The 22146-nt window shown below is 41.3% G+C and overlaps 4 protein-coding genes across 8 annotated transcripts in view; 2 read left to right on the forward strand and 2 right to left on the reverse strand.

The window, feature by feature from the left end:
- The first annotated feature begins 1475 nt into the window (after positions 1-1475).
- Shmt (serine hydroxymethyl transferase) lies at positions 1476-5891 on the forward strand. Of its 3 annotated transcripts, none has more exons than XM_077407338.1 (6): positions 1476-2003; positions 3520-3713; positions 3820-4031; positions 4107-4431; positions 4526-5025; positions 5242-5891. In XM_077407338.1, exons 1-6 carry the CDS (start codon positions 1827-1829, stop codon positions 5406-5408), a joined length of 1575 nt encoding a protein of 524 aa, XP_077263464.1. In that variant the 5' UTR covers positions 1476-1826; the 3' UTR covers positions 5409-5891. The 3 variants fall into 3 exon arrangements, with proteins under 3 accessions (XP_077263464.1, XP_077263465.1, XP_077263466.1); XM_077407339.1 differs by lacking the exon at positions 1476-2003 and adding an exon at positions 3153-3306; XM_077407340.1 differs by lacking the exon at positions 1476-2003 and adding an exon at positions 3181-3325.
- A 1237-nt stretch (positions 5892-7128) lies between these two features.
- LOC143898124 (Golgi to ER traffic protein 4 homolog) lies at positions 7129-10318 on the reverse strand. The gene is made up of 6 exons (XM_077407349.1): positions 10158-10318; positions 9985-10063; positions 9502-9736; positions 9290-9428; positions 8983-9123; positions 7129-8906 (listed from the first exon to the last, which is right to left on the reverse strand). Exons 1-6 carry the CDS (start codon positions 10268-10270, stop codon positions 8657-8659), a joined length of 957 nt encoding a protein of 318 aa, XP_077263475.1. The 5' UTR covers positions 10271-10318; the 3' UTR covers positions 7129-8656.
- Positions 10319-11608: 1290 nt separating this feature from the next.
- On the forward strand, positions 11609-17750 carry LOC143898119 (uncharacterized). 3 transcript variants are annotated; one of them, XM_077407344.1, is made up of 8 exons: positions 11609-12213; positions 12963-13205; positions 13290-13674; positions 13773-13935; positions 14050-14160; positions 14254-14376; positions 14518-14650; positions 14744-17750. In XM_077407344.1, the coding sequence occupies exons 2-8, from the start codon at positions 12964-12966 to the stop codon at positions 14790-14792; spliced, it is 1206 nt and encodes a 401-aa protein (XP_077263470.1). In that variant the 5' UTR covers positions 11609-12213; position 12963; the 3' UTR covers positions 14793-17750. The 3 variants fall into 3 exon arrangements, with proteins under 3 accessions (XP_077263470.1, XP_077263468.1, XP_077263469.1); XM_077407342.1 differs by having other exon boundaries at positions 11614-12213; positions 13773-14160; XM_077407343.1 differs by lacking the exon at positions 11609-12213 and adding an exon at positions 12517-12786 and having other exon boundaries at positions 13773-14160.
- Positions 16603-22146, reverse strand: part of LOC143898122 (protein-L-histidine N-pros-methyltransferase) — a 39247-nt gene continuing 33703 nt past the window's right edge. Inside the window, exons 3-4 of the mRNA XM_077407346.1 lie at positions 20359-20571; positions 16603-18284 (exon numbers count right to left, since the gene is read on the reverse strand). Of these exons, the coding sequence (XP_077263472.1) occupies positions 17831-18284; positions 20359-20571 (667 nt within the window). The 3' untranslated portion in view covers positions 16603-17830. The remainder of the gene's footprint in view (positions 18285-20358; positions 20572-22146) is intronic.

The raw sequence follows: 22146 nt of genomic DNA on the forward strand, positions 1-22146 counted from the left end.
TTTGTTACGACGGCGTTCGTTCGTACAATTATTTACTATAGTAATCGACTATAATCGACATTAATATCCACAAGATGTTATTTCACGACCCAAGTAGCAAAGATGACGTCATAGATGTCATAAGACGCCATTTGACGTAATTTTGCTACTTGGGGAATGACAACATTAATAAAGAATTAATTGTTCGTACACTTCTGCGAGACACATTTTTCTATTCGCGATCGATCCGTTGCGATTATACTGTCATACATTCGTTACGCAATTTGCAAATTCGCAAACAAGCTATTCTCGGATATCGGGAATAGCGTGATAAAAAATATCAGAAAAGAAAAACATAACGAGAGAGAGAAGGAGGGACTCGATCGCATCTCTTTTCGGTATTTTGTTGGATCGAGGAGAAAGAAAACGAGAAAATCTTTAAAAAAGCGTGCGTCTTAGATCATAAAGTATCTCTGACCAGGTAAAACGTGAATTATAAAGCTGAACCGAGAGATCTCCAAATCGACGCGCTCCGTCATCGCTAAAGGCAAATAAGATCTCGGTAAGTAACAAGACGAGATTAGGAGAGGCAGGCGCGCGTGATAGGGGAAAGCATCCGGAAGTTTGATGATAAAAAAAAAAAAAAAAAAAAAAGAGCTGACCGGACCGGCCGGTTTAGACGCGACGGAGAAAAAGTCGTCGATCATGCGCTCGCTTTCGAATCGCGATTTGCCTTCACGAGACCACAGCATATACCGTGACGAGACCTACACAGCTGTCTGCTGTCCGTCGAAGCGATTTGCTTTGCGTCGTATTATTGTGCATTTGTGCATCGTGTCGCGCGCGTCACACGGTTTTCTTCTTTTCCTTTTGTTTCGCAATGCTGCCGATGGAGCATCTTTCGTGAAGAACCGAAGATGCTTCGACGGAAATTCCGTCGCTGCTATCCGCGAATTTGAAAAAATAAAATAAAAATTGGAAATCTGCGGAAAATCGGTGTTTTATCAAGATATCGTAAACGTAGTGATAACAACGGTTTGAAACACATATTTATCATGCGCGTGTGTCTCGGAAAAATTCATATTGCGTGAGAGTGAAAACGTAAAAAAATAAAATCAAACTTCGAAATAAGTATAAAGGTGATGAGAAAATATCTTCTGTGAAACTTGAAGACATTTCTATATATATCAATCTTAATTCTTATGACTTTTAAGTGCGCATCTTTGCATGTCCTGTGTCTTTGCCTTCTCTCTGGTCCTTCTTTAATTCTTTCTGGATGGGGGAGGTCCAAAAAGTCCTTTTTATTATGAAAAATACTCAGAACGCTACGAAAAATTGCGCGTTTAAGGGTGAAAAACACGTAAGAAGCATCTGAACATCAGTTCAAGGGATTCTGGAAAATATCTGAAAAGTGCGGAAACCATAATTGGCGCGCACGCGACGTCGTCGCGAGTCGCGAGGCACGAGTCGCGGAGACGCCTCGCGTCTACGCCTTTGTATTTATACCGGCGTCCAAGAGACGCGACGTGCTTCGTCGCGCGATACTTCGCGGCTGTCGCGTCGATAAACGACCCGGGCGTTCGTGCCTCGATTCCGCGAGCAGAAATTGAGGAATTGCAAATATTGCAATTGGGTCCAGCCAGCCAGCCTCGCACGAAGTGAACGTCTACAGGGACGTGCCGACGTGCGAGACACGTGCACAAACACCATCGATCGACCAGCGCCAGCGCCGCGATCGCTGCCGGCTGACTGCGTAGTGCGTAGTGCGTGTCGCGCACCATCGCGCACGCAGTGCACCACGGTGCACGACGCACACGATACACATACGCCACGTGCGCGCGACAAAGATGGCCGGGAATTGGTCGAGTTTGAATCGGCGCGGTTTTCAATTGGTCGAGAACCTGCTGCGCGCCCGCGGCCGACATATAAAGGACTTTGCCGATCAAGGACGCCTCGCAGACGCGTACGGCTCTCCGCGTAGCCGAGGTTATCATATCTCGACCACGTGTTGCACACCGGAAGTAGTGAGTATTTTTCGAGCAATCATTAATCAGTCATTATTGTTGATAGTTTTGTTCGCGATCGCGCCGCGCGCCGTAACGATTCATGTGCGATAATAACCCGCAATTGGCGTGTATTTACGCTATTTTTCGAGTTTGCGAAAGTGAAAAATCCTCTTTCACGGACAATCGGTAGCTTAACAGCCGACGATGATCCTCGAGATCATCTTCGGATATTCGTGTGAAATCAACGCAAAAGTCGAAACGATTTAAAGCTCTTTGTTTGCAGTCATGGCTTCCGATAGCTCGAGAACGAGCGTTTAGAATGCGTTCTAGCTTCTTTGATTGTACTTGATTAGCATTTTGCCAGGGCCGTAGCTGAGCCGAAGCGAAATGGGAGGGTCCCTGCCGACCGTGAGAAAGAGCGGCAATTTTTATATTCGTTATTAAATAAAATGGAATTTTCAGAGATCAGTCTTAGAAATTTATTTAAATTATTTCTTTAAAAATTTATATAAGTTTAATATAGTTATAATAAGTTTTACTAACATTCTAAATTTAAAAGAATAATGCGCAGGTTTACCTGCATATTATAATTTACTTTCTTATTCGCGGCTTTGAACAGTTTTTTCGTAATTGAACTTTTAAGGCTGAACTTTCGCACATTTCCATATTGAGATATAATTTTAGCCTTTGACAATGATATTACGCGAATGCACTTGAATCGGTATTCTCTTCGTCCTTGTAACATCGTAATCGATTAATTGTCTTTTTTTTCATTATTAAGATAACAGCAATCTTTTTCCTGTATCTTTGTTAGTTTATACATTTTATATTTATCTTATCTCTGTATTATTTCATGCGTTTTATAAGATTTGTATAAACATTAATTATACCTTGACTGGCTTTACCGTCGTATAAAAATCACGAAGCTGTTTGACGACATTTTTTCCTTAATAGCCTTAATTGATCGTTTTTCCGGAACGTAATTTTAATTTACCGCCGAATTATTCTATTATTATAGTCTTTACGTCATGTTGATACGTACATATTACATTTATCACGCAGAGATATTGTTTATCCATTATTTGCAACGTCAAACGAATCATCGTAACGTTTTACGCTATTATACATCAATATGTTTGTCAATGTAATTACACCACGCATGGGGTTATCGTTGGAAGTAATGAACTTTAGTGTGGTACGAGCTAATTCACACGATATTATGTATCTACTTGGCGCATTGCACGTCGGATCGCAGTCGAAGCAACACGCTACAAATTTTCTACTTTATCGAAACTCTCTTGTACAATTCAATTGATTTCTGGTAAATTTATCACGTTAAGGTATTGTCGGATCGAGAGAAAAAAAATAATTTGCAAACGCAAGAAGTTTAATAGCCAATTATTACGTTATACCTAAATAATTGTCTAACTGTTCACGTGTATGATAATATATTAGTAGATATAAATAAATGTATAAATGATTAAAATTGATTACAGAGGATATAAACTAATAATTGTGTTACGACTGTCGACAGGGCATGGCTGCGATACTTCGTAAGAATATTTGGGAGAGCGATCCCGAGCTCTTCGAGCTGATGAAGAAGGAGAAGAAACGGCAGGCATCCGGGCTGGAGCTGATCGCGAGTGAAAACTTCACGTCTCTCAGCGTACTTCAGTGCCTGAGTTCGTGTTTGCACAACAAGTACAGCGAAGGATTGCCTGGTCAAAGGTGAGATTACGTATCGCGTACGATTACTTTTTCGCACTGCGTTCCTCTTACGAGCATATCCCTCGTTCAAGACTGACTATTTTTCTGTTTGTTATTGCACTTGTAGGTACTACGGTGGAAACGAATTTATCGATGAAATTGAATTGCTGGCGCAGAGACGCGCCTTGGAAGCCTTCAATCTGGATCCTGAGCTATGGGGCTGCAACGTGCAACCCTATTCGGGAAGTCCAGCGAATTTTGCGGTGTACACGGGCCTGTTGGAGCCTCACGGACGTATAATGGGTTTGGATTTACCCGATGGTGGCCATCTCACTCACGGTAAACGCGAGTAAATCGAAGAAAGTGCACGTGCATGTTGGGCACTGTTTTGTTTAAACTGCGTTTGTGCGCTAGGTTTCTTCACGACGACCAAGAAGATCTCTGCTACATCCATCTTCTTCGAATCGATGCCGTATAAGGTTGATCCTACGACCGGGTTGATCGACTACGATGGACTCGCGAAGCAGGCGAGATTGTTCAAGCCGAAAGTCATCATCGCTGGAGTCTCCTGCTATAGCAGGTGCCTGGACTACAAACGTTTTCGCGAAATTGCCGACGAGAACAACGCCTACCTCTTCAGCGACATGGCTCACGTGTCCGGGCTGGTCGCCGCCGGATTGATACCCAGTCCTTTCGAATTTAGTGACGTTGTCTCGACAACTACACATAAAACTTTACGGTATGGAGCCATTTCCTAATGATTGCGACCATATCCCTTATCGTGGTGATTAAAATAATAGAGCGAGATGTCTTCTTTGTTCAATTCCTCGCAGAGGCCCGCGCGCTGGCGTTATTTTCTTCCGGAAAGGCGTCCGAAGCGTCACGAAGGATGGCAAGAAGATTATGTACGACATAGAGAGTAGAATAAATCAAGCGGTCTTCCCGGGTCTTCAAGGTGGGCCTCATAATCACGCTATCGCCGCTATAGCTACCACTATGAAACAGGTGAAGACACCGGAATTCCTCGAGTATCAGAAGCAAGTGGTGCTTAATGCGAAGAGATTGTGCGCCGGTTTGCAAGAGCGCGGTTATAACATCAGCTCCAACGGCACGGACGTCCATATGCTGTTGGTGGATCTACGATCCGCGGGCGTGACCGGCTCAAAGGCCGAGAAGATCTTGGAAGACATTTCTGTCGCTTGCAATAAGAACACTGTTCCCGGTGACAAAAGTGCGTTGAATCCTAGTGGTATCCGTTTAGGAACGCCCGCGCTCACCACTCGTGGCTTAGTCGAGAAAGATATGGATAAAGTTGTGGACTTTATAGACAGAGGTATTACAAATATTTCAGTTTCACAAGAACTCGTTAGTGTTCAGTGACTTCGATCGCTAAATTACGAAAGAATACTATGGCGATTTATATTTGTTATTTGTGACATTTTTATGTCACGAGGAACAGTTTCTGAGCACTAACGAATCAAACACTGTAACTTAAATACGTATGGCATATCATGAGATTAATAATAAATTCAATATTATTTATGTATAGGATTGCAACTTTCGAAGGAAGTGAGTGCTATTTCCGGCCCAAAGCTGGTTGACTACAAGAGAGTATTAAATACCGATGAGAATATTAAAGCAAAGGTTGCGGCTCTGAGGGAGGAAGTGGAAACTTTCTCGAGGCAATTTTCGATTCCTGGTCACGAAACATATTAACCACGAAACATACTTCGCTTAATGCTCCAATTTAAATTTTCATTGTGCCATTAATTTTATAGGTTTAAATTATTGTTGTATTTTTCTACAAAGAGATCTGTTTCGTGACAAAGAGAGATATTCGTGTATCTAAAATTGTGAAATTCAACGCGGCACATTCAGAATCATCTCTATTATGTATAAACGTAAAGTGTTGCCTTGCTCTGTTACATAATTCTTTTCTAATAAATAGATCCTTTATCTAAGCAGGCACAAAATAAAAGTAGCGTAAAATTCCTCCCAAAATAGTAGCTGAAACACTCGAGCTTTTTTCTGGTACAAATCTACCAGTTTTATAATCTTACAGTGTTCTTACGCTCTACTTATAATATGTAAAAAAATTGCATGCTAAACGAAAAATGTAATTGTACAAAAAGAAAATTTATATGATTTAAGTAAGACAATTATAATAATTAGACGTGTTTTCTGATTTGCTATCTACAACGTGTTATTTATTTGATGACGAAAAGTTCGTTATTTATTTCAACATTATTTAATCCATTTTGGGATATGTCAAAAAGATAGAGTGGCCTGACGATACTTTTAAACGTAATAAGCACGGTAATACTCACCGCCAGTGAGTAAACTAAAAATCTACAGTTTACGTAAAGTTATGTAAAATGTGGATTTAAAGTACCGGCGGTGAATGTTGAGTCTAAGAACTAGCGTTTGCTATGGTGCAATTTTCTTGTTATCTGAAATACAAAGTTTGATACATCTGGGTTTCATAATAACCCTCCGACTTTGTCGGAGCCTTTTTGATTTCTCAAACGGAGACTGTCACGAGGCCATGTTTACATTGATTAAAAATTGCTTATACATTAGCATCAATGGCGTCAATGCATGTATCCGCGATATTCGCGCAAATTCAAATTCCAGCCGAAAGTCATGCGTTATCATCGTCGCCGTGATTGATGACGTTGGACCGTGATTGCGGGATATTTATAAGAGAATGTCTGTGTCCGGTCTCTTTCCTCCTCCCTGAATTGACGAAACCGCAAGTTGCAACGTTCGTCCACACTAAAAATGGACAATCATCGTATGGCAGTGATGTCGCGGGTCAACCATTTCAACACACTTTCGGTGTTTTATCAATTGGGCTCATATTACGTAGCCTTCGTTCTGCGTTATTAAATTGCTCTCGAGTTCACAATAATGCTCTAAGTACATTTCATACTGCGGTAATTAAAGTTAATTAACATAAGCTGGCTACAAATATTTAATTTGTACGTAACAACAAGGGTGATTTTGACCAAATTCTGATTAATTTAATTGATTAGCGTAGTCAATCAAACACTATTTTGCTTATTTAAATACAATACACACATACATATATACACACGCACACATCGCGTGTATCATATCTTATATATCCCGTCCTCTTAGGTTTAGCATTGTTTTTATTTGTACAACATAATATTGAACATAAATTTTAAATTCTAATTTGTTTTAATATTTTTGACTTTGTTAATATATCACTCTTTTAATTATTAATAATCACTGATTTTGTCATTTCTCTATAATATATATCATCTTCATATTGATCATGTTCGCGAAAATTTTAACGTATTTATCGTTTTTGCTTGACGATTCCAACATAAAATCGCATAGATATTAGCGAGATAAAAAAATATTTTGTAAAAAATATCACGTCATACGATTTAGAAATAAGTGTTGCGAGTATCGATAAATCCGTTATATTGTGAAATAGTAAGTATTTTAATTAGGAACATGATGACAGAGGCATATTTGCACGTTTCACTCAATTCACATACAGCTATTAAATTAGTAATTTCTATCGGATACACGGAGGAGGAGCTGCTATTAGAATAATATATCGGGTAACCATTATTTGTTATTATTATTTTTCAAGTATATAATTTATACAAATATAATACCTAAGTTAAATCTTCAAAAGACTAATCCCACACATATATACACATTCCAAAGTATTATCAAACGGACAATTAATATTACATCATTTTCATAAAATTAATACACATTGCTTAATTTTTTTTTACAAAAGAACAATTAAAAAATGTAGAATTTATCGATTATTCTATAATGCAAGTATCAATTATGATTTATCCTATGACGCAAGTATCAATTATATAATTTATCATTATCATATTATTATAACAGTTTTGGTTTAAATAATTCTGATAACGTAATAGACAATGAAATATATAATAAAGGATACTCATTACATATACATGTGTTTCTAGAGAGATATATTTATTACAAAGCTAAATTTATTAGTCGAATGTTGTCTATGGTTCCGTTTTCGTTTTAATACACAGCAATATTATATTACCTTTATTAGTTAACGCTGTGAAGATTTTTATTACACAGTGCGCGATGGTCATTTTATTTCCTTAGTTAAATATATGAATTTTATTTCTCTATTGTTTTAAATGATTACCCATATCAATATAGAATCCAATAAATAAATATATCGCTCGTTGCTCCGAGTATAATTCTCTTTCTCGATGTCCTAGCAAAAGCATTCTTTTTTTTTTCGGAAGCTACAATTATGTCACATTTATTTGTCCACGCGCATTTTAGTTTATATAAAATAAATTTTCGATCCAGCAGTTACACGCAGGTATATATTCATGTGGTTATATGCACGGTATACAGGTTGTAGCTAATGGCAAGGATTTTATTAAAAGTCCAAGTACAATTGCTGAATTCATAACAGTATGTACGGAATGAAAATATTGACTCTTATCACAAGAGTCAACTCATACTCTTTCAAATTTTTACACGCAAATTGATCATTATTACACATTTCAAATATTATTCAATCAAGGTTTTTTATTCAAAATCATGCGTCTCATTATTGCACATGTACAAATCTTACTTGACTAAAAGTAGTATAGAAAATATTAGATATGTATAAAATAATAAAGATGCCTATCTGAATTCTACTATTGTGAATTCAGTGTACATAACTTACAACTTTGATAAATTCCCGTAAGAAGTCGTCCCATGGTACTCTCAGGGTTCTACACAGTTCCGAATTACCATTTCTTCAAACAACAGTAATTCTTTTAGCTTTTTTCTTTTGTCGTAAACGATAACGTCCGCAATTTGAAATTTCATTGTCGGTTAACACAGGTGCAGTTAGCGAAAGTATTTGGGTCGATGAATAATATATAAAAGTTCAATATTCAGCATCACACTGCACAGTGTTGCCTCACCTTTAATCAATCAAGTTCTTGCGCGGCGTGCGACGTTGAGGCTGTATTTCGTCGCTCGTCGTCCGAATCGTCATCCTCCAGGCCATTGAAGAAGGATTGCAATAACGAGCCGAATAATCCCTGATTGCGCGGGCGCGGAGGTGGAATATTGAAAAAAAGTTGGCCTATTTTATCTAAGTACTGTCGATAACACGGATCTCTGTTTAAAGATATCTCGTACTGTTCACAAAGTACCGTGAACACCGCTAGTTTACCACTGCAAAATATCACATCGGAGGAAAATAGAAGAAGCGCTTATATAATGAAAAATGTATACCGAGTATATGACGTACCTGTCAATGGTTTTGAGTAGAAAAAACAAGAAGTTTAATAAAGGAAGAAGATATGGCGGGCCGCTATTTATTTTTGGATGCCTCGAAGTGTAAGAATTAAAGGCCTCTTGCGCCGTTGCTTTGTTTTGTAAACAAAGATACCTGAAAGGTCGACGATTATATGTATGAAACTTGTATAATAATCTTAAATCGTTCCAATATTTCTAGTTCCCTAAATCCGCTATATATTGTTATATCTATTCATTCTTACTACGATACATTTTTAAGACTTCCAATATTAAAATTGACATAAAGTCGATCAACTTACTGTAAGACTGCTTGAGCTATAAAAAGATCTATTTCGTTCACGTATCCACGCTGCTCGTGAAGTTCGACCAGCATCGCGGCACATCCGGAACCATCTCTACTATGTATAAAGTGTTGCCTCGCCATTACGTAATTCTTTTCTGATCGAAAAATAGATCCATTACGTATAGCGCGTCCAAAACAAGTGTGCGGTAAAAATATTCACAAAATTACCTCTCCAAAAGACCTGAGCTATCTTCTGGTGTAAATCTGGATGACCGGTTTTGTAATCCGTACCCTTTACGCTCCATTTAAGCGCAGACTGCACAAACACCTCCCTTTCCGGAGACGTGGGGCTCATTAAACCGAACAGGCTCGTGATCTTTTCGAAGAAGCCTTGCACAGGTACCGTTCCAGATTGCATTAAAACGTTGACAAATAAAATTCCTAAGTCGGCTCCACTTGCGTGCTGCAAGAAACACACAAGTCACAAACGTGGCGTAAAATATCATCGAAATTGCTCCTCACTTCCCTCGCGACCGATCATATCCGCGATATCGGCGCGTCTCTCGGTTATTAATTACGATTTACTTGGAGACACACGGGCTTTACGGGCGTTCGGTCTCGCTGACAAAAATTGCAGAAATCGTATTACGGGAAACACGTAAAAAAAAAAATCTCTCGACACTCGCGACGCGCGCGAACAATTAGGCGTACCTGTTCGTGCTGTAACAGAAGCATCGAGCCGTTGTAGAGCAATTCCAGGAGCTCCGAGTATTTTCTCTGACCGAGGTATCTGCAAGCGGAGGGAGGTTAGAAACGGACAGAAGTTTTGAAGGCGCGGAGGCGCGCTTCGACCGCGCGGGGCGGCCGGGCGCGCTGAATCTCACCTGAAATATAAAGTTCGATACATCTGATGGGCCTCATAATAGTTTTCGGAATTTATCGAGGCCTCCAATTTCGCTAGAACTCGCTGGACACCGTGACTGTACCGCGAGGCCATGTTTACACTATTTGGGAAATCTCCCCCGGCCTGCCTGCGCGCGCGCGGTTGGCACCAGTGTGCGCGTTCCCCCCCCCCCCCCCGTGACCATCGTCCCAAGCGCGTGCGATTTAAATTTCGAAAACGCTACCAAAGAGAAACCCGAGAGAGGCCATCCCGGCCTTTTTCGCGTGTTGCATTTTCCGACGCGCCGCCTGAGAAAGTGTAACTCAACTACGTCGTTTCGCTCGGTAACCGCACATGGTTTGCGTCCGTGCTAATGGTTCGTGTCCGAACTAGCCAGCTGGAGGGGATATTCTGGCCTTCTCACTTCACTACAATGTAAACCGTTAAGCTACTCTGAATTTCACAATAATGCGATAACAAGTATATTTCATACCGACGTTAATTAAGCTAATTATCACGAGCTATATATGTGACACGGATACAAATGATTCGGAGCGCGACAAGCGTTAAAATAAAAAGTTAAAATGAAAAGTTGGAATTCTTATAAGACGATTATAGATTGTTTTATGTATATATGTATACTAGTCAAGAGTGTATAAGATTTGATACTTCTTTTTTTTTCTGTGTAATTTTGATTGAATGATTCTGAATAATTTAATCGATGATTATAATTATCAAGTAATACTTGTGTTAATTATCTCGTTAATACAGATAGAAGTACTAATTGTTTAATGAGAGAGAAAATTTTAAGTAATTATATAGAATTATATAGAATTAGAGTGTTAGAGTTAGAGTTAGAATTATAGAATTATTCGAATTGTATAGAATTAGAATTATATGTAGAATTTTTGCTTCAAGCGATTCTGCTAATTGAATCAATTGCTGATTAAGTTAATAGGTGGTTAATGTCCATTTTGTAAACGTGGATAAAATTATTAATTTTTGTTGCTTACATATAGAAAAAAAGATCACATAAAAAAAAAAACAACAATTAAATTATATTTCGAAATTTTGCTGCGAACAATTCCATTGAGTTAATCGTCGAGATTAAGTTAATCGTAGTTTAATCAAAGTCGCCCTAATGTTTATTTCTGTCAATGCAGATAGCTCTAAGAGAGAATTAGGAAAAGATAAAAAATAAGTTAAAGCGAGAGATAAAAGTTAATCTACATTGGTAGAGAAATGGACAAAACATAAAGATATAAACTCTGCGCGATTATAAATCAACGATCCACCGTGAGAATAATTGCGCTTCTAAAAAAAACTACCGTACAATAAATAAGAAAACTTATATGCGCGTGCGCGCATGGTTAACGTTAGTCATCGTTAGTAGATTAAAAACGTTGCGATATTACTGCGTCGTTTCGCGTCAAATCGGAGCCGATACTTCGTATATAGGAAAATCGGGATACGTTTGGAAGGACAGTTTTCCGGATGATAAGGATCTCTTTTCAATAAGAATAGCGGATGCTTATTCCCAAAAGGGTTAACGCACGATAATGTTATCTCGGCCTTGCCCCTCGCGGGGATGACGTTTACTCGCGGCGGTTCAACGATCGCGACGCGCGCCGCGGCGTGCCGCGAGTCGCGAGTCGGCGTAATATATCAATTGTAAAAAGTAATATTGATAAATGCGCAAAGTGGCGTCGCGTAAGCGCAGCCGGGCCGCCCGTGTGTACATACACACACGTATGCACGTATATGCACGTGGGCGCCCCCTCCCCACCGCCCCGCGTGCGACGCGTACACACGCACACATGTATACGCGCGGCCGAAAAGCGCGTAGAGCGTAGAGCGCGGTGCGCCCCTGGCGGCGGACCGTGCAAGTGAGCCCTCGCGGAAATAATTATCGCGATTTATGTTATTTGCAAATGTGATCCGGGGGTTTGATTAATTAGGCGATGCCGAGGAGCGGCGACTGACGGCGACGGACGGGCTCCTGGGGCTATCCGGCCACGCCGCGAGTGGAGGTGGTGCAGCGACGGCCGCGGCACGGGGTGAGTGCACGTACCGGAGACTCCGGACTCCGGAGAGTGATGTACTTGTAATGTACGTTCCGCGTTGTACGGCGGCACGTCCCCCCTGCGCGTGACGGAAAGGGGGGCGCCGGGGCGGTGGCTCGCTCGCTCCGCTTCCGCTCGCTCGATCGCACGCGGCGACGGCGTCGGCGTCGGCCGGGGCACTTTTTTTTATCGGTTCTCCGTTCTCTCGCCGGCCCGCTCGGCGATAACAATGGCCGAGCGCTCTCGGCGTCGCTCGGGGACGGGCCCGACGACGAGCGACCCGCCGTCGGCCGACGGCCGACGGTGCCGACGGACGCGGCTCGCCCGAGCGGCCCGAGGGCCCGAGCAGGCTTCGGTGTCCGGTGATCATCGTGCGATGAGGCGTGCTCGGCGCGCGGCGGAAGTCCGCGCGCTCTCGATCACGCTCGCCGACGCCGACATTCTCGACCGGCCGGAGTTCGACGGCGACGACGGCGACTCTTCCCGGAGCCGCGGAGCCGCGCGCGATAATGGATGAACGAAATTGTCGCGACGCGTATCGATCGCTGGCACTATCGGCGCCTATTTGTGCGTTTTTTTCCTTCCCGTGCATATGTTATATAAATAATTGACGATTAATTCTTTTGCGCTTGATGTATCTGATAAAGATTGTGTATCGATTAGATTTTTGTGTGTAAAGAGATTTTACTCGCAATTTCATTGTGTCGAAAGATTCATTCACGTGTCCGATTGTATGTATGCAGAATGGACCTGGCGGAAACTATGAAGAACATTGTTGCCAAAGGTATGCAAACTGAAATGGGTCCGCCGGGTGGAGGATCGGGTTATTCCGCGACCCCGAGCAGCGCCGGATACGTCACGGAGAAGATGTACATGTTGTTACAAGCGTATCTGCAAAATAAAGGATGGAATCCGAGCATCGAGCTCCTGCAGTGCTTCTCGGAATTCAAGGATGCCTCCGTGATGCCGAGCGCCGCTTATTTACAGTGAGGATAAACGTTGTTTTTGCAGTTAAACACAGCTTCTTTGCGTTTGTTGCAAAATATTCACTGTACTTGATACGTTCGCAGGATGATGGCGTCTCGAGTCGCACTGGATTCGCAGGGAAGATTAGTCCTTAGAGAGAACGGCAAGATAATACTACCCTACGAACACTTCGCCAACGCCGTAATGTTGAAACACATGAATGGCCCGCACGGCTTACATCTGGGCTTGGAGGGTACGGTCAGAGCAGTCATGGAATCTTACACCATTGGGAGAGAGTGCTTCGGGATGGAGAAGGAATTTATTATAGAAGTCGTGCAAAACTGTCCGAATCCAGCTTGTCGCTATTACAAAAATCAGCTGGAGCTCACTCAGAAGATGGGCCACATGGCACCGACTTACATCCAGGATAACGAAGCGACCGCGTCCCTTCTGCGTAGCGGTTTTCCACATAGTACAGATTTCCAGGCAGTGAGCGAACTTTTTATACGATATCTCCTACTTGTCGCTTGCCGTTACGTAAGCTGAGTTTCGTAACGTTTTGTTACGTCTGGTGTTTATCTCTGTAGAGCCTGAGCAGCGCTAATCCGAATACGCACATGGGAGGATCCGCGGCGGATTTATCGGAGATGAGGGGTGCTGGCAACCAAATGAATCTTCAACGTCCTCCAAGCCGTCCGTCATTAAATATTCCGCATCGGCCTGTATCGCAAGAGAAGAAAGTGCCATCCGGCAAGCAGCATTACGAATCTCTAATACCTAATATACCAATCTCCGATCACAAGTTGACGGACTTTTTACGCACCAATCTGGATAACTTGGACAATCTCACTTCTCTCGGTTTAGGGAACTTACAAGGATTAGGGAACGCCAATAAGGACCTATTGGCGCTGCACAACGGCGCATGGCCTTTAGAAAGTGAAAAGGGATCCCGGTCATCGTCTTCAAATTCGGAAGGTGATGAAGAATTCCCTGCATACACGCGGCGTAATGCACGCTTTTAACGTTGAAATTAAGTTTAAAAATTAACGCGTGAATCTCTACTTTCAGGTGGTCAAGAGAAGATTGTGCGTACTTTTGCAGAAGTGATGAAAAACATGGCAAGAATGAAAGCTTGCGTACGGCCGGCAATGTGCAAGCCGTACGGCAAACAATCCGAGGCCCTGCAAAAAAGTAATTTTCAATTTTACCAACCGTTTTTCGCGTTTCTCCTTTTCCTTTCGTTCCCTGAACATTTATTGCGTTCTAAAATTTTATATAAGTTTTCTTTCTCAATGTAGTTTACAAAGATTTTCACGTTGTTCCCAATTGCAGCACTGGTCGATACAATACAGCTTGTACAATCGTTGAGAAGCTTCTTGCCGCCTCCACACATACCAGTCTCGAGCTGGAAAAACGAAGATAAACACCGATTAGATCACACCGGTACCCCTTACCTGTCAACGTTGTAAGTAATTTTACCGAGACTACTGTCTTTAACTCTATTGCTAATATATATATATCTCTCTTACTATATACATTCTATTGGTTTTCTTAACAGAAAAGCTGGCGGGATGGAAGAATTATGCGAGCAGCGTAAGCTAGACTAACTGTCGTCTTCGCTTTACTCGCGACGGACCAAGTTTCGTCTTTTTGCGCTCTATGATGTTCTAGTCACGAGATGTTTATTGATTAGCTGGGTGTTTCGTATCTAAACAACCCGATGGATTGCTCAAAAAAGTTGTTGGCGTTTAGGACTTCAAATACTAAGAGACAAAATGAGTCATGCGTGGACTGTGATAAACGTGGGTAGCGTGAAACAAAAATATTTATATGTAGGACTAAATTCACATCGCGTCATCTTAGGGATTCTTACTAGCTTTATTTCATCGCTGTAATTTGATTTCGTATTGTCATTGCTCTCGATCTGCCTATGGGGCTTATTCGGAAATAATCTATCGATTAATCCCGCGATTATACCGAAAGCCCAGCGACTGAATTACGTAATTTACGATTACGTCAATTACATAAACAATTAATATTCGATATGAATAGCATTTATATTTACCGATTTAATAATTTGCCGTTTGTGTTCCGATAATTACTACCTGATTAATAACATATAAGGTTTTTTTATATGTATAAAGCTGTTATGTAGGCGTATAAAACTTAAGTCGAAATGAGAAGCAAAGACTAAATTGGTCTGGTACAAAAGCTTTTGCTGCTAGTCGATTGCTACTTCAACATTCGCGGCATAGGTGCGTAAAGAAAAAGTTGACAGTTTTCTCGATTATTGAACTCGTTATTTTGTTTTTAACTTGTTTGTTAAATATATATATTCTTTAGAACTTTGAATTAATGTGAATCGAGTTATTCGATTAGCGAAATAATTACTGTGTTCAACTTATGTATACAATTTATATGTATACACATACATATATGTATGTATACATATTTCCTTTAAAAAGATTTATATATATGCGTTATTATTTATTTTTAAGGGTGAGATGAACATATATCATTGTTATTTCTAGTATTGTTCGTTGAACAAGCATGCGTTACAAATGTTAAAAGATTTGTAATAAGCTCCATAGGCAGTATATGCGGTGTGCACGTAAAAAAAAAGAAATCATTGGTCAATTCATATAGGTATTTTTTAAAAAAGCAAATTATTTCTTAATATATACGTAGAAAAGGAAAAAGAACGAAATTGTTATGAGAAACTTTTAAGGGGGTGTGATTTGCACTGACGCTCAAAGACTTCACCGTGCACTAAGTATTATTACGCAGAAACGTTTTTACTCTTGCGAGGGAAATTAGAGGAATTGCGTTTGTGTGGCTTCGATCGAACACTTCCTCGGGCAAACGGCATATCGTATCGGTTGCAGGAGTAAAACCGTTTCCTACTCGGTTGTTATATGCGTATATAAGCGGTATGATAAAATGTTTCCTTCTTTCTCGATAATGTAAAGTTACAAGACGTTCGTCTTTGGACGTAAGCGATAAATGCCGTGTATACCGCGCGAATGCAAGATCGTGCGCGCGACACTCGAATGCGTGAGTTCTGTTTTGCGGGCTGTGTGTATATGTCTGCAAGAATGCGGAGTTTTGGCTATCAAATAGCAAAATTTTATATGAATGCGCGTATGTTGAAGATGTCTTTCTATACATGTATCTGTTATTATTTACTACACGTATGCAGCGAATGTGCCGATCGATTACCAATTAGGAGTCGGATCCATGATTTGAAAGACTATGCGAATTTTTTATTTTCTTTTGTTCCGTTATTTCTTCTTTGTTTTTTTTTTGGACAAATTATTGCTCTCTTTCATGTCGATTCTTTTATTTTATTCTGTATCCTATTGTGTTCGAAAATGGGAAGCATGCGGAGATACGATGACAATTAACAAGTCTGGAGAATAATTCTCGACGGTGATTCTTTATTTGTTTATTTTTTTCCACGGATATTATAGTTGTTTAAACGAGTGTAGATCCGGCTTCTATAGACTGCGTTTTTTTGTTGACATACATATATAATATATATATATTGACAAGAAGGCTGCTGCAATATGGTTCATAATTCGACGATAACTTGTTGCACATCAAAGTGTATTTCCAATAACTAGGTGGACTTATTTCTTATAATATTATATATTATTATCAAAAAATGCAAACGTAACGTCGTATGTTTGTATCTCGATCGGTCGGTCCGTGTGATCAACGCAATTAAGCATATCCATGACTAAGTCGTTGCAACTTATGCCAAATAGAGAAAAGGGAGCGCGGAAACAGAGTCTGACGGGAAAAGGGGTTGGTCAAATATACCAAAATAGAACTTTGAAATATACATTAGGGGCTGCGTCCGAGATAAATCTTACCTTATCCATGATTTGAATACTACAGCACAATTGTTCAAATTGTGACGGGGAGTTGTGCGTTTATTTTTTTTAAAGCAAAAGTTGCAGCACTGCAGCAAGTTTCTTTATTCTTTGCTTTATATTTGCTGTATTTCGATAGCGTCGTCATACACTTTATATTATGGATTAAATTATTGTTAAAGTCTAAAAACATTCGTTTTCCATTATTCGTTTTGCGATTTTACCGCAGTTGCTGCAACTGACGCCATAACGTGCAATAGTTTAATATTCTCCTTTGTATACACCGTCCATTTATACTATTTTAGATAATTAGCAAGATTTGATTTTAAAGGGACGTTCTCTCGAACGGAGTCGATCACATCAGGAAAGGGTTAGGAAAAGGGCAGATTTCGTTTCCGGATCTCGTTACTCTCGCGCCATATCTATACCATAGAGACCGTGTACACATGTTTCCGCACCGAATTCGACAGTAAGATGATAAACGATTGTAAAATGCGCACCGTTGTCGATCCGTCATTCCCTTTTTAAACTCGGATCGCTAATTGATATTCGTACACCAAACGCTAACCGCTGTGTCTGCACATTAAGCTCGTCGTCGCTTGCCAGTATTGCTCTTCTGTATTCTCGCATAATTCTAACTCATGACAGCAATTATTAAAGTTTTTACAAGTGTGAAAGACACGCCTGGTATCACTTTCTTTCTCTCTTTCTCTCTGGCCCCCGTTATAATCATCCTTAAATATTATACACAGCCCGCTCGGTTTCGAGCCCTAAAAGTTCCTTCGCAGCGAAACATCGTCGTTTACCGCCAACTCGCAGGATCGTGTACTAACTGGCTGCGCCTCCAACACGAAGACCACGTCGTTCAGGAAGTAGTACGACTGTCCTAGATCGCCTTCGCACAGGTACGGCAGTTTGCTCCAGGCGAGGCATCGCAGACCCACCGGGGCGAAGACCCGGTCGATCAGACTGGCTATCTGAATCCCGAGCTCGTTCCCTCGCACCGGTAGGTACTCCGACGGTTTGTGATTATTTCTCTCGCCGACCTCGACGTACGGACTGAACGGCAGTACTAGGGCGACGACCAGCCTGCCGCCGGGAGCCAGCGAGGTCCTCAATAGCCTCAGCAGGGTGTTTGGACGGTCGCAACGATCGAGAAGGTTCAAGCAGAGGATGACATTGTAAGGACCGGCCTCCTCGTGCCATCTCTCCACGTCGAGTACTCTGCGAAAGAGAGAGGAACTAAAAGGCACGTTCGGGAAAAGATTTTCTGTATCTTGTGCAGATTATTTGCAGTTCTTATATGTATATTTTTAGCGTTCCGTAGCACTATACTCTTTTATTTTTATTTTATTTTAAAAGGAAATATACTAAATTATAAGTGTAAAAAGAGGAGGGAAGTGTAAAGAATGTTTAGTAATTGAGATTCTCTACGTTAATCGTGATAATTCAAATTGACACCAACTTGATAATTTTAATTTTATATAAGTTTTCTGGTTTTCGCCCGCTTTCTACGATTGCTGGTCTATCATGGAAAAAATTGACGAGAAGTTCCCCGATGATAATCCGAGATTTCACAAAAGGTCGCGAGTCCATCGCGTGTTTGGTAGCAGATGCACGTGGCAGCCGAGCTGAGATTTCTCCTTGGCCAAATAGTTTTTCGGAAATGCAGGACATCGGCTAATTTTACCGCGGAGCGGACGGGAAGGTTACCCGGAGATAGTCGGGAGTTCTATAAAACGAGTTACGGAGTTCGTCGCGTCCCACGGACGCTCATTTAAAATTCGAGTGGCGACCCGGCGCTGAGAGCAACTCGGGGCGGCGTCATCCCCGGTAGTGGCGTCCGCTCCGGTCCGCTCCGGGTGTAAAACCACCGTAAACTTCTACTCCAATCAATTCGGCGCAATAAACTTGTTAGTGGCGCATCGTGTTGAGAATATTACGTATCGACACGAGCGTCGACAAGCGCCGTTTTATGCATCGGTCCGTCGCGCCGCGTTGCGACCGGCGCGAACGCGCGACCGGGACCGGCCCGGCCCGCCGATCAATTATCTTATCTCACTTTATAATGAAGCCCACGTTTTTGAGATAACCGTAATAACACCGCCCGGCGTGATGGTCCCTCAATTCGCTCGGGAACGGCGCGCATAATTGCACGCGCTTATATTATCGAGGATTCGCATCGCGTAACCGCGGACCGTGCTCGCCGATCTCTTATTGATCCGATTCGCGCTACGTTGATTTGCATAAATTCGATACCTTCCTTTTTCTCGTAGATAATAGATAATATAGAGGACAATTATATACATTTAATCGCAAAACAAAAGAAAAAAATCACGAAGAAAATGAATGTGAGATCTCGGGAGAGATTCTCGCGATGAAAAGATCGATTCCAAATTGATTACAGTTGTTGATTCATAAGACTCGATAATTCGTAAACAATAAATGTTGGGATTTTAAGTAATTTCCTCCGGGGATTGAAAATGTCGAGTCGAGGGAAATGTCGTGAATGCGGCGCTTTAAGCTGTGATGAGGATAAAATGTGTCGCGCGCGAATCTACCGAGCGTGTGTCGCCGTTACGAGAAAATGTAAATGCATGCACGTTCAAGGAGCGAAGATTCCACCGCCCACCTTTGGCCGCACGTATTCGATTCAAAGAATGTAATCTGTTTCGCGTTCTCGCATATGCGACTCCGCGCGCTCGCAAGGGAGCTTTGCAGTTGAAAAATTTCCACCCAGCCAGTAAAGATTCCTCTCAGAATATTCAGATCGAATCGCCTTTGCATAAGCGCGTACAACGGCTGCAATAACGCTTGATTTCGGAAATATTCCCGTTTCTTGATTACAAAAAATATGCTAATTTCAGGCGAATTAAGTTACACGCCGCGCATTTCGTACATAAATTCCAGATACTTGCTAAAAATAGTAAAAAGAATATATTTGCAGGAATCGATAAGCTTTTAAAGCTGGTCTCGGTATGTTAAATTTTAATCATCAAATGGACCGTTGTATTCGTGAATTGTATAGTTCGTAAGAATGTCGTACGTCGTACATGAACAAAAAATGTATTAAAAGCATTAGATCTAATTGGAAATAATCTTGTTAATTCAATAACAGTATTAATGAAAGAAATACTTATTTTATTAAAACCAGAACATGATATTGAATTAACAAGACTATTTCTAATTAGAGACTAATGCTGTTAATAACATTTATTTTTCATATGTATAATTAAAAAAAAAAGTACGGCCGTGGAAGAATAAAGACGGAGCTGCTACTTGAACGAAATTTACATACGTGAACTTTCTCTTCGCCAGAGCCCACCTCATGGGGGGTGAGATATCCGTGGCGTACGCCTTCTCGAAGAGATGCGCCACGTGGGCGGTGGTTGCGCCATCACCTGCCCCGAGGTCCACCAAGGAATGCCAGGGACCCGTGAAGCCGCTCGCGTCCATTAGCTTTTGAAATTGTTCGCTGGAGAACACGTGCATGGAACCGCGGCCCAGCAGTCTGCGATAATATGAGAATTTTTCATCATTGTAAAACATCCCTCTCAGAGATAATTTTAGAGTGAGCTGTTAAAATTTTACGTCGTGTAATGATATGAGTAATGTTTAAGTACATTACAGGACTATTTATATACCTAAGACGTAAATAGCTAACAAAGAAGCTAACAAGGATAATAGATACGAGTAGATACATAATATTCGTGTGACAATACCTAATAGATTACAAATCTTAAATTATTCTTTTTGTTGTTCATGTATGTGTCGAATTAAAATTATTTCTGTACTTGTAAAGTAATTCTCATGATACGTGTTTTGCTTAGGGATTAAAAGCCATCGAAAATTACATTCTAGCTTAATCTCGTTTTACCAAAACAACGGCGTAGAATTTTAGAAAGAGACTGCTTGAAATAATTGTTAAATCTGTCCGCAATATTTAAATTCAAACTTATGATGAGAGTATTAAGGTACAAGTTGTGTACAAGTTGACGCGATATAAGCTCGCTTGGACGAAGGTTGTGCTACCAGCGTTATCATTAGGCGCTTTTACTGCATATTACCGGCCGATAATGCATCTTCATTTCGCCATGAAACTTTACGAGCTCGAGCACGGGCTTAATTAGGCTCGTTATGTGCGCATAATCGCCCCGTGTCCCCGTTTACATTCCGTCGTGCAATTTTACCGGAAAGCAGTATACTCCAAAGATATACAAGAGGCGAAATCGAAGATTATCGGATTTGCCTTATTTTGTATATCACGTCGTAATCAAGTATCAAAAGCGATTCTAACTGATACGTATAATTATTTAAAAGCCAACATCGTAACAGATTAAGTTCACGTTGAGGTAAAAAAAAAATTTACTTCAATTTGACGTACAGAGAATTTCGTCCTTTGAGATAAAAACCGATCGGGGACTGTGGATTCATTTGTTGATATAGCTAGACTTAAATCGAATTAAATTTATTCAAACTTATGTGTGTTTCATTAATTCTTACGATCTTTTATTTCTCGGATACAAACGTACAGGAAGGGGAGGGGAAGCATGTCCCGATCTTGCGGTTCTTCGCTATCTATCGATCGATCCAAAGAACGAACGAGCACCTGCATATAGAAATCGAATCCCCGAGGCATCTCCGCGGCAGCAGGTTGCCCCGCGGAATTCGTCGATGTCATCCGGGATGAATGGGGAGGGAGACGAGAGAAAGAGAGAGAGAAAGGGTAATAGAGCTCCGGTGAGCGGAGCAGGGGGGGAGGGGTACGGCTCGCTTCCACCCCTATCCCTCGATTTCTCCTCCGTGTGCGGAGGCATCATGAGGGAAAAAGGGGCGGGTTCATTTGAAAATACCAGAGTCGTCGCCAGCGTTGCGCGGCGCACGGCGATCCATCAATGCCGCGGAACGCGGGATTTTGATCGTGAATTCGGTTACCCCCCCGGCGTTATAAATAAGGCGATGGTGGTCCGCGCGGAGGCCGGTCCTCCCACCCCGCTTTCTCTCCTCCGTCCGATTCCGATTCTGGCCTCCCTCCGCCCTTTCTTTCTTTTTCCTCTTTCGCTTTCCTCTTTCCTTCTTCCGCGCC

Source organism: Temnothorax americanus, unplaced genomic scaffold, assembly GCF_048541705.1.
Source record: "Temnothorax americanus isolate GAGA-0224 unplaced genomic scaffold, ASM4854170v1 Scaffold22, whole genome shotgun sequence".
Lineage (NCBI taxonomy): Eukaryota > Metazoa > Arthropoda > Insecta > Hymenoptera > Formicidae > Temnothorax > Temnothorax americanus.

Bases quoted from the DNA above. Each gene is read 5' to 3' on its own strand.
- LOC143898119 (XM_077407342.1), top strand. From the start codon at position 12,964: ATGGACCTGGCGGAAACTATGAAGAACATTGTTGCCAAAGGTATGCAA. The intron at 13,675-13,772 runs GTGAGCGAACTT...TTATCTCTGTAG, and splicing joins ATAGTACAGATTTCCAGGCA to AGCCTGAGCAGCGCTAATCC. The intron at 14,377-14,517 runs GTAATTTTCAAT...TCCCAATTGCAG, and splicing joins ATCCGAGGCCCTGCAAAAAA to CACTGGTCGATACAATACAG.
- LOC143898124 (XM_077407349.1), bottom strand. From the start codon at position 10,270: ATGGCCTCGCGGTACAGTCACGGTGTCCAGCGAGTTCTAGCGAAATTG. The intron at 9,737-9,984 runs GTACGCCTAATT...TGTTTCTTGCAG, and splicing joins TTCTGTTACAGCACGAACAG to CACGCAAGTGGAGCCGACTT. The intron at 9,429-9,501 runs GTAATTTTGTGA...TTTTTCGATCAG, and splicing joins AGCTCAGGTCTTTTGGAGAG to AAAAGAATTACGTAATGGCG.
- Shmt (XM_077407338.1), top strand. From the start codon at position 1,827: ATGGCCGGGAATTGGTCGAGTTTGAATCGGCGCGGTTTTCAATTGGTC. The intron at 3,714-3,819 runs GTGAGATTACGT...TTGCACTTGTAG, and splicing joins GAAGGATTGCCTGGTCAAAG to GTACTACGGTGGAAACGAAT. The intron at 5,026-5,241 runs GTATTACAAATA...ATTTATGTATAG, and splicing joins TGTGGACTTTATAGACAGAG to GATTGCAACTTTCGAAGGAA.